The sequence below is a fragment of the Apis florea genome, unplaced genomic scaffold (genome assembly GCF_048593485.1).
Source record: "Apis florea isolate Af1SG1 unplaced genomic scaffold, ASM4859348v1 contig_3170_pilon, whole genome shotgun sequence".
Taxonomy (NCBI): domain Eukaryota; kingdom Metazoa; phylum Arthropoda; class Insecta; order Hymenoptera; family Apidae; genus Apis; species Apis florea.
In genome coordinates this window covers 1,479,855-1,492,109 of record NW_028256714.1, presented here as the reverse complement: position 1 = coordinate 1,492,109, position 12,255 = coordinate 1,479,855, and the positions used below count along the sequence as shown (strand labels likewise).

General features: G+C 34.3%; 1 protein-coding gene across 11 annotated transcripts in view; it reads right to left on the bottom strand.

Moving 5' to 3' along the window:
* Nucleotides 1–12,255, bottom strand: part of LOC100865386 (protein couch potato) — a 146,390-nt gene that overhangs the window by 17,564 nt on the left and 116,571 nt on the right. For 3 of the 11 annotated variants that reach the window (XM_086910236.1, XM_086910228.1, XM_086910232.1), the window contains exon 6: nucleotides 4,395–4,528. The exons of the other annotated variants lie outside the window; for them this stretch is intronic. In XM_086910236.1, the coding sequence (XP_086766362.1) occupies nucleotides 4,395–4,528 (134 nt within the window). The remainder of the gene's footprint in view (nucleotides 1–4,394; nucleotides 4,529–12,255) is intronic. 11 annotated transcript variants of the gene reach the window in all.

Sequence of the window (12,255 nt, the reverse complement as noted above, 5' to 3'; positions counted from 1 at the left end):
TCTCTCTCTCTCTCTCTCTCTGGAATGTCACGGAAGAGAAACGGAATTAGGAAAATCTCGAGTCACTATAGAAACTCTGTTCCGCTGAAAGCAGAATGCGAAGTTGGCGAGTGAAATATTCTCTATTTAGCCCGAGCTTCCGCCTCATTATCACGTCAAGTGGATTCCGTGGAACATTTTTATTTCCACGGGAGGAAAATAGTGGTATTTACAAGCGGTTGAAATGGCTGGTTTTCACCGGTTGGATACGGATGCTTCCCTCTTTTGGATTAAAGAATTAAATAAACGTCAATATTTATTTTCGTACAATATAACGAATTACCTTTTACAAACTGTCTACCTCCGCCTATCCTTGTCCAATTCAAAAAGAGAAGAGAGAGAAATGGGTTTTTAAAATCGTGTCTCCTCGATATTCTCTCTCTCTCTCTCTCTCTCTCTTTCTGTTTTTTTTTTCTTACGTTCGCTCTACGATGAAATTTCTTTATCATCACGATGATTTTTATCGAGATCCATTATTTTTTTTTTTTTTTCCTTTCCTTTCGTTTCCTTCGACGAAACCCCGTCGAATAATCGAATCTAATTGCGAAACGATACGAGTGGAATGGAATTATTCCATTTGGCGTGGATTGTTTTAATTGGAGATTTGTTTTATCGCGTGCAATTATTTTACGATTAAACGATACAGAGAAGCTTCCAGCTTGAAACTGCTCGATTACTACTTTCTTTTTTCTTTCTTTTCCATTCTCGATTCTATTCTTTTTTTTTAAACTCGAAGAGACGAAGATCGAGACATCGTTCGAATTATTTCGAATTTTCATTTGATATATTATTATTATTATTATTATTATTACTCGACGACCTGAATCGAACACCATCGGATGGATTAAACTGTGAATTTGAAAAAGAGAACAGTTTCTCTCGAAGCCCAATTAATCAAGAAAGATTGTATTCTCGGAAAGAATAAACGTGTTCTTTCTCGATTCATCTTCGTCAACTTCCATAACTGAAAGCTTTCACCTTTCTAAAATCTTCAACTCTCGTACAACTGAGCATCAATTCCAAAATTTCTCCCTAATAATTAAACTTCTCATCGCTTATCATCCAATTAACGCATCGCGACCCAAGTTTCAAAATTAAAAGTTAAAAAATCTTTAGCTTCCACGAATCGAGTTTCCATTCTCGAAAATTGATACTGAAAATCACCTTACTAAATTTTTTCATCCCAAAGAGAGAGAGAAGAGAGAGAAAGAGAGAGAAATGGCAAAGTTGGTCCAAACAAACTCGTGTCCCGATTCAAAAACCTTTCCTTTCGTAACATTTCTTTCTAATTTATTTCGACATCGTCCCCCTATTCTTCTATTTTTCACCGTGAAAGATATTTCTCGAGTCATTTTCTCTCTCTCTCTTTTTTTTTCTCACGCGTTATCAATAGAAAAAAAAAAAAAAAGGGAGAGAAAAAGTGTTCGATACGTGGTTGGTTCGATGCGTGATAGGTACCCGCGTGAACCTGGCACAGAACTAGGCTGATATTAAAAATCAATAGCTGCTGGCTGTTTCCCCAATTCGTACCCGGTTGTACCAGCGTCGTTGTTGTAACCGGGCCGAGGTTTCGTTCAAAATTTCACGATACAACGAGAGAGAGAGAGAGAGAGAGAGAGAGAGAGAGAGAGAGAGAGAGAGAGAGAGAGAGAAGGAAGGAAGGAAGGAGGCGAGAAAGAAGGAAGAAAAAAAAGGGGGAGAAAGAAACAATTCCTTCTTATTTACGATGGGCTTGATGATGGTCGCGATAATTAACCCCCGGAAGTAATTAACTTCTGCTTGGAAAGTTTAGATGGTGTTCAAAATCGATATCCTCTGGCGCCTGTGATCGAATAACAAACGCGCCATTCTCTCATTTTCTTTTTGTTTCGAGAAATTTTTTTCTACTTTTGACTCTTCTCTTTCACGAGTCTTCTTTCGAATTTGCTTTGTTCGAATGATGATAATTCGTTGGGACGCGTGAAATTTCCAAGATTCTATAGTTTTTCAGTTGAATGTTGGGTAGTTTGCGAAACTTTTTTTGAGATTTGTGCGTAATTTTTGAATCGAAAATTTGTTCGAGATCGTGAAATTTTCCTTTTCGACGAGATTCTATTTTTGAGTTTTCTTTCGAATTTGCTTTGTTCGAATGATGATAATTCGTTGGGACGCGTGAAATTTCCAAGATTGTATAGCTTTTGGGAATGTTTGAGTAGTTTGAACTCGTTGGAATGCGTGAATTTTGCAAAACTTTTTGTTTTTTTGAGATTGTGCGTAATTTTTGAATCGATTTGTTCGAGATCGTGAAATTTTCCTTTTCGACGAGATTCTACAGTTTTTAGGTATATTGCAACGTGTTATTTCAATATCACGTGTAGAGGATTGAGACGATATATATTAAATCAATATTAATATCAAAAATTTTTTAAATTCAATTTAAAGTTACGATATAGATAAAGAGAATATCAAAATATAATTTGGTATATTTCGTTGCACTTTGAATCAAACGATATTAATGGAGTCGTTGAAAGATCACAATGATGTAATGGATTAATACAAAGTCACACCAATTAGAATTTTCATTCACGTTTCTATGGAATAACAAGTGTGAAAATTAATACTTGTGTTAAAAGCCAATCGTTAAAATTTTACTACATAAAAAAAATAAATAAACAAATTTCTACAATAACGAACAACACAATTTTGCAAAAAAAAAAAAAAAAAAAAAGAACAAACCTACAGTAATTGCACAATACACAAACTTCAGTTCAAACTCGTTCTCTTTGTCAATCAACTACGATCGAACCAAAGTTTTTTTCTTTGTTTATCGGCTAAAAATTGGGGAATCACTTTCTATTCGTTTTATTTTAATGATTCTAAGAGATTTCTAATATAAATTTTCTCAAATTATTTTTTCTTTTAAGTTAAGGTTTAATTAAGAAAGTTTTTACAGTAATTAAAATTTAAAAAATTTTTTTTTAAATTCTAATGAAACGCACAGCGATCAATTCAAGAATATTCTAAAGTAATTAAAATTTCCTAATTCTAGATTATATGGAATAACAATTTTGAAATTTCTTAAAATAACCACACAAGCTATTTCTCTTCTTTGAATCTTCATCTTCTACTTCCATAGAACACATCAAGTTCTCATCTTTCTAAAATCTTTTACATCGCGATTAACCTCGGTAAAATCTTAACTTCTCATCCTTTAGAAAGTCTTCAGCTTTCATAAAACGCATCACAATCAAAATTTCTCATAGCACTCAAAATGAATTCTAAATTTTTCTATTATTTTTCTGAAAAAAAAAAAAAATCCTTATCTTCCAAAGAACATCCAACTCAGAATTTCCCATAATAACCGAAATCTTCTTACCTTTCTAAAATCTCTTACTACGTCGCAATTAAGTTTCAAAAATTCTAAATTTCCAATTCTTTTTCTCAAACTTTAATTCATTCCAATTAACTCCATCCTCAAAATTTCCCAAATAATAATTCAAATCTCACTTAAATCGCGATTAAATTTAAAAAAATAACAATTCTAAATCTCCATTCTCTCTCGAACTTCGATTCGTTCCAATTAATTTCTCAAAGTTTCCCAAATAATAACTAAAATCTCACTTAAATCGCGATTAAGTTTAAAAATATAATTAAAAACACCCCAATTTCCCCAAAATTCTAAATCTCCATTCTCTCTCGAACTTCGATTCATTCCAATTAACTCCATCCTCAAAATTTCCCAAATAATAATTCAAATCTCACTTAAATCGCGATTAAGTTTAAAAAAATAACAATTCTAAATCTCCATTCTCTCTCGAACTTCGATTCGTTCCAATTAATTTCTCAAAGTTTCCCAAATAATAACTAAAATCTCACTTAAATCGCGATTAAGTTTAAAAATATAATTAAAAACACCCCAATTTCCCCAAAATTCTAAATCTCCATTCTCTCTCGAACTTCGATTCATTCCAATTAACTCCATCCTCAAAATTTCCCAAATAATAACTAAAATCTCGTTCAAATTTCACCCCAAATTTATCCCGAGTGAGCCCAAATCTTTAGCCGATGCTAAACACCATCTAACCAAAAAAGCAAAAAAGGAAGAAAAATCTCGAATTTGGGGGGAATCACCCCTTATTCCTCTTCGAGAAGATTGTTGCCGCGATCGATCCGGTGTTTCATCAACCTGCTTCTCTCTCTCTCTCTCTCTCTCTCTCTCTCTCTCTCCCCCTCTCTCTAGATTTCATTGCGCGTCTACCTGCTATGGTGTATCGTATAATAATCGAGTATAACGATCATGTATCACTAACGTGCATCGGGGCGCTCGTCGGCGGCTCCAGAGCTTTGTCTGCAGATAGTCAAAGATAGGAACGTACGGGGACCTGAGGATGTAACGCCGGATGCACCAGCGTCGCGTGTTGCAGCGTGCCTGGTAATTCGCCAGCGGTCGAGTACGCCAATGGATGGTGCCACAATTCAGGACCACCAGGGAAGAATGGGCTCCCTAGGTCTGCAATAGAACACACGATTAAACACACGCGTTTCCTTCGTATCCCCGCAATGACGATCATGATGATAATGATGGAGATGATCGATCGTGATTACGACTATGATTTCGATGATCTTTGTATATATATATATATATATATATATCGGTTATTTTTACGTTTTATCTGATCTCGACAAGTTTGATTTTCTTCCCGTCGCGTTTATTACTTTCTCGTCGTTGAAAAGTTAGATCGGGGAAAAAGCGTTTGAAAAGCGTTTGAAGTTATGCGTTAGAAGTGAAGATAATAACCTCAATGGAAGCTCGATTATCGGGACTGGTAGGGAGAGGAGAGGAGTTGGGACCGTAAATTTCATCACACGCGTGATTTCGAAGAGATTCTGTTTTGATAATTAGCTTCGACATCCACGAGAAAGTACACACGCGAGCGCGAACGTGGACGCAAATATATAATGTTTGGATGGTGGAAGATGATAGAACGTTTGGGTAATAGAGAGTTAAAGGGTAACGTTTGGGTGTTCCGATAATCGAAATTCCAATATTGTAAATATCATTTTAACAAACCGACAAAATGATCGGATTTCACATTTGTTTTCTTCTTCTTCTGTTTTATCGAATAATTACTTTTGATCGAAATAAAATCGTGATTAATACGCGATAAAATAGATGCCAAAGGAAGAAGTAATTCTGGCGTTAAATGAAGTTTTATTACTTAAAGTATATTGAAATTTTAATGCTTCAATTGAAAGGATAGTATTTTTCTTTCTTTACGTGGAACTTTGCACTTGCAAGTTGTATAAAAAAAAAAAAAAATCCATCTAACAATAATACTAACAATTATTACTTTGAGAGATGTTTTTGTTCAAAATTCAAGCGATACTCTGCTTTTTTTACGATGCTAGAGAAAATCGAGATGTCGAAATCAGACAGAGATAGCCTGTACACTTGTTGAGGAAAATTAAGAGTTGATTAATCGTTCGCGAGTTTCCTTACATTTTTTTTTTTCTTGCGATGGAGGAAAAATTAACAGTAAACGGATAATCTTTTCTTTAGTCTTCGCAAGTATAAAGAGACTCGTAAACGATCAAAATTTTTTTCTTCTTAATTTCGACGCAGTGGCGTAGGAACTCGTAAAGTGGGGAAATTTTTGAAATTGCCAATGTTTTTATCTTTTCGTAGTTATGGCAGTCTATGCTCGATTTACGACGAAACAAAATGTATTCCGTTATGATTTTATTGATTTCGGAAAAAATATGGATTTGGCTAGTTTTACTGTTTGGAAAAAATTTAGAGAATTTAATCGATTGCGTTTTTCGATTCCATTGTTTACGGCACGGTGTTGATTTATTTTTCCAATACAGATCATATTAATTCCTCGTAAAATAAAATGCAAAAAAAAAAAAAAATAGAATTGTACTCGGACGAATTTTTAAACCGATATTTTTATTTCTTCTTTCACTTTAATCTTGCGATCGATAAACATTGCTGATTTTTTGATCGCGAAAAAATTGACAAATCGAAAATTACACGCGTTTTCTGTATTTATCGAAATTGAAATACACAAACATACTCACCAATTTTAAAAATTACGAGATGATAATTCTAAATCGATTTAAAAAAAACAAAGGTAAAAACTCTCGAGGCGATCCGATGATACATAGAATAAAATTGTTGTTGTCGAGATCTCGTTACCTTTCGATGGTAAGAGCGAAAAAGAGGTTAGGTTAGTTCGCAACAATCCTCGAGAAATTTACTGTCAAACGAATGCAATTTATAAATCTCGAAAGAATTTTAATAACCTTCTCGTTTCTAATTCCGCGTGACAATCGATGTAACCAAATTCCATCGATGAAACACACGCGCAATCGAGACCATTATCGCGAAACAATTGTAGCCAATCAAAACGTTGCCGTGTTTCGCTATCTAATTGACGACGTGCGACACGGCACGATCGTATCCCTTTGTTATCGATCGTACCATCGTCCACGTTCCAATGGAAAGAAGAAATATGAATATATATATATATATAAAAACAAAAATCGTACATTGTCGATTTTTTAATAAAAAAATTAATACTACATTTCGATCAATCGCGCAAGTTCCTTCGCCACTAATCGAGGGTTTATTTTTTTCCAGGGAGAAGAAGACCGTCTTCAACGGTACAGTCATCGAACATGATGATCACTGGAGATGAAGAAAGGAGAAAGAATATGAGATCTCGATGGAAATTATGATTCTGGGAAGCGTTTAACCCTTTGTACTCATATGTCCTTATATTTTATTATTATAAATATATTTATATTAGTATTCCGAGGGACTCTTGTCATAATGTTTTCTTTTAATGTTTCATGTAATGCTTAAGTGTGTGTGTATATATAAATAAAAGATATATATATATATATATATATATATATATATATATATATATATATATTGTATAGATTTTCACTGATCAAGGAATCGAGATGCAGATAAAATTTATTTTATACATTTATGTATTTTATTTTTTTTTTTTTTTTAGTAAAGCGGCAAATTAATATATTCTCAGAAAAATGTTTTCATTTCGATCGAATATGAAAAATAATTCCAAGTTGATTGGTAAATCTTCTTAAGTACAAATACGAGTGCAAAGGGTTAAGAATGGTCGACTAGATACAATGGTGAATAGTTAGTTATCGACGTGTATCGAATTACATCGAAATTCGATTTTAATTACTCGTGAATTATTCCGTTCGCTACGAGTGAAAATTTTGTTTTTAAAATGAGTGGATGTATTTTTCCTTCCAAATGAGTTCCAAGTGAAACAATTATTAAAGATTATGTATATTATAGAGTTTTAAAAATACACGAGGGATGTTTGGTCGAAATTTGTTCCCGATGCAAATGAAACTTTTCTCGTCGTGTCGACATCGTAACAATTCTTGACTCGTGTAAGAGAATAGAAACAGATAATAAAAGAAAAAAGTCAATTACCATGATATTATTGTTTTGTATATCGAATTTTTTTTTTTTTTAGATAGAATCAAACATTACACACGTGTAACGATTACGAATAACGATAATCGAAGTGGGTGAATCATCCTGCGTGTTTCTCTTTTGCCCTCCACTCGGGCGCCAGATTTTAATCTTTTAGATTTTACTTCTCGTTGAATATGGAATTGATTATTAGCGAGAATGCGATGCGAATATCGTGGAATTATTTAAAGGAAAACTTTTATTCTAACGGAAAATTCTCGTCCCTGTTAAAAGTAACTTTTCAATTTTTCTTGGACACTTCATCGTTCATTGAGAAGCAAGCATGCCGGTATATTCATTGACAAAACGATATAATATACGTTCTTTTTACGAAAACTTACAATTCTCCGTTAATAACGACTTAAAAAATTCATACCGAAATTCGAACGAAAAACCTTTTATCCATCAAGATTCGTTAAGATATTTCATCAAATATTTAAGAATCGAACACTTTCTTATTCGATATTACGAATTCTTTCTCTAAAATATTCCTATTTCTTCTTCAGTCGATCATTAAATTTTTCAAATTTCACCTACGAAGAACCCTTACACACCGAAAATACCAAAGATACCTAAGATTTCCAAGCAATTCCTATTGGAAAAGCTTGCACCAACTTAAATAACGTTTCAACGCACATTTCTCGAATCCCGAACTCTTACCCTTCTCAACTTCCAATTCAAACCTTTAATTCTTCGAATTCATCCGCCAATTTTTACGATTAACAGAAAAAAAGACGGGGGGAGGGGGGAGGGGGGGGGCACATGATGAATCTGTGATCACAGAAAATTATTCCCCTTTGAAACCTCCTTCTTCACCCCCCCCCCTCCCCCCACCCTTGAACCGGCTCGACACTTGCACACGTTTCGTATCGAAGAAGAAGAAGAAGAGAAAAGAAGAAGAAGAAGAGGAGGAGGAGGAGGAGGAGGGAAGCAACGAAGTCTCGGCTTCGAAAAAATCAATGGAAATGGGCGCAAAGCGGGTGTTCCACGGAACCGTTTGTTCCTCGTGACCGGCGATACGTCACGAACCGGCAATTATTCCACCGAGATTGCGCAACAACCGCGCTCCTTTCATGCACGAGAAATCCAGACCGAACTTTACAATTAATCGCCCTCTCCTTCAATCACACTTTCGAAAAACTTCTTTCTATAAGAGTTGGCCGACTTGCGAGAAACGTGCCATCTTTATCTATGTGCGATTTATGAAGATTATTCGAAGGCATATCGATAGAGGATGGTGAATGTGTGGGGCAAAAATCGGGGCAAAAATGACCGATCTTGTTGTTGGTGGGCTCGAAGGGATGATGGCCGATTTTGGTGGAAAAGTTTGAGAGATTTGAGAGATAAAGAATGATTCGACGATGTTTTTGTAGAGTAAGTGGTTTTGAAATTTCGAGAGTATACGTGGATCTAATAAAGAATCGTGAAATTTTAAGATTAGGAAAGTATGTCTCGAGGGGGTGTTGGTGGTTCGATAATGATAAATGGATTGGATGATTTTCCGGACTGCGAAATTTCATGATCGATAAAGGGTGTTGAAATATGATCTGAAAGAAGAATTATGAAATCTCGTGATAAAAGTATATCTGGAAGGGTGTTGATGATAAATGCAGCATGATTTTCTGGAAAGTTTCAAGTTGGAGATTTTCTTTGAACTGGGAAATTTCATTCGATCGATACATCTGAAAGGAGAATCGTGAAATTTCAAGATTAAAGTATATCTCGAAGACTCGATAAATGCAGGATGGATGATTTCGTAGAACGTATATAAAATTTCACGAACGATAAAGGATGACTTAGAAAATGATTTTTAAACGATTTTTAAATTTGGAACGAAGATTCATATGATCCAAAGAAAGAATTGTGAAATTTCAAGATTGACCAAAGGTATCGATAAAAGTTTGAAAGAATCGAATGGAGATTTCTCGAATCGTGTTTAGAGATACCGATTTGTTGAAGATATCACGCGTTATAAACTTCCCCGATCTCTGAATCCTACGATATATTTTATTCTACGAAGCACAAGCGAATTAAAATTTGCACACAAAAATCCTTTCTCCTTTATCATTTTGACGTTTTATTTTCACGTTGGAAAATAATTTTTAACAAAGAGATACATTTTTTCCCTCTCTTATTGCTCTGATCGAAATTTCAAAAAAAAAAAAAAAAGAACACGATTTTGCAACTTTTTTTGATAATACAAATAATACAAGTCTGAATCCCCTTCTTCTTATTAACTTTCATTAAATCTGTTGGTTGAATGTTAACGAATAGTCTGGTAATTACGTGTCGTTAGCAAGTCTGCCTTGTTAACGAGCCACTTTTATGAATTTTTAATAGCATCCAGTAGTAGTCTCCGGGAAAGATAGCGTATCCAGCGCAAAAAAAAAAGAGAAGAATAGAAAAGAAAAGAAAAGAGAAAAAAAAATATTGCGTTTGTACAACATCGCGATCAATCGAGGAAGATCCGTGTTGTTCAACCTGGCTGCATCGCGCCTCGTAATTAGCGATTTTCCTAAGTAGCTAGGAAATAATTATTTTCTTTTTTATTTTTTCTTCGCAATTTTTTTCCATAATTCACTCTCCGCCCTGATAAGTGCAATACTTCCTTCCCGGAAACGTTGGATATTTCGAAATTTCGATTCGAGCTGATTTTTATCTTTCGATACGATCGAGTCGCGATCGATCCATTTCGGATATAGAAAATTTTATTTTTCGCTTTTTTCTTGCCAGATAATTACATTTTAATCCATTTTACTTCTTAACTTTCTAAGTTTTAAGCGGGTGAGAAATAATTTTTTCTCTTTTTTTCTTTTTAATTGCACGCATAACTCACAAGTGCGATAGTTTGTTTATGGATAATTCGAAATTGATATTCGATTCTCGATTTCTTTCTTTCATCGTTGAATATTTATACATGTCAAGATTGAGATTAATTTTTAAACATTTATTTTTCCCTCGACAATCGTATATTTTTCAATACGTCTACTTTTTTAAGGTTACGATCGAATCGTGATCGATCCATTTCGAATATTATCGGTTTACTTTCGCTTTGAAATTTTTCTTGCCGGGAAACTACATTTTAATCCATTTTATTTTTCTAACTTCTGAATAGATAAGAAATAATTTTTTTTTTTTTCACGCGTGCAATAGTTTTCTTTCATGGACAATTCGAAATTGATTCTGAATTTTCTACGATTACGATCGAATCGTGATCGATCTATCATCGGTCAACATTTTTGTTTTCGTTTAAAAATTTTTCCGCTATCCATTATTCGAATCAATCTAATCACCATCCAATTTTTCCACCAGTGTCAATTACAATTACAATATAATCTTTTCCTCTTTCTTCTAACACGTCCCGTATTTTCTCTCCTTGCCCCTGTAAATCATAATTTAATTTCAATCTCTCAACAATCTCGAGAATCCGCTATAATTTATCTTTAACGACCAAGCGTTATTCAAATTAACTCAACTTTTTAGTTGCAATTATAAACGTGTTTACTCCTCTCGAAACGTTTCGAATTAATTTACTCCGTTCGCATCTCAAACACGTATCCTCGACGTATCCTCAACACGATTGACCAATCAATCGTCTGAACTGTATCAACACAACTATCCTCCTCCATATACTATATATATATATATGTCACACCACTCCTATGTACATCTTCCACCTTTTTCTTTTTTCTTTTCTTCTTCTTTAATTAATATTTAACAATTTTACGAGCGTAACTTATCGACCGATAAAGTCGTTTCAAGCACGCGACACGTGTATGGTTGTATTCGTAAAACCATGACGCCGCCATTTAAGAATTCGAAACGTTTTTTTAAACGTTCTCCAGAGTTTATCGATTTTTATCATAATAAATATTTCGATCATTAGTTAACTTCACGCGCTTATGGAAAATTTAAATTTATTCGCGGAAAAAGAAAAGTTTGGGCAGACATTCACGGCGTTATTTATAAGATACTTTTTAATTGTAATCTGCTCTACTTAACGCGCGTGATCGTCTTCCTCGAGTGCGATTATTCACGAAAATTAACAACCAACAGAGGACATTGGATAATATCTGAATTTCTATCTAACAAGTTCCACATTTCCGTAGCTTCATTGATCAAAACTTGTGATGCACGTAGTTAAAAAAAAAAAAAAAAAAAGACGAAGGAAAAAAATAATATTCTTCGACGCAGAAAGGCGTGGAAGGCGATAAAAATAATCGAAACACCGCGGCGATTTTTACCACAGCCGTGCCAGAGCTTTTCGTACGTGGCAGGACCTTGCACTTTATTGATTTTAGGCTGACCCAACACGGCCAACTCGTAAGTTTCGACGCGAGAAACGTTTCCTCCCCGCTCTGTTCTCCTTCGTTTCTCGGCAGCGTGGATGCCCGTGGTCCGATTTTATTCATATCGCCACGAACGAAATAATGTCCTCGAATAATCGAACGATAATTGAAAAATAGACGGAAAAGAGGATCCAAATCTTTCTGTTATGCGAGATTTGAAAAAAAAAAAACAAAAAGAATTAATTATTTGATCGAATTTTCAGTCACTTCTCATCGTAAGGATTGTTACGCGTCGTATGTTCTCATTAATCGAAATTTCGTCTTTTTTTTTTTTTGTTAATTTAAATTGGTATTCGTTCGTTGAATCGTATTTCATGATGCGCGTAATAAAAAGACGCGTTATAAGGTGAATACGGTGAAATAAAG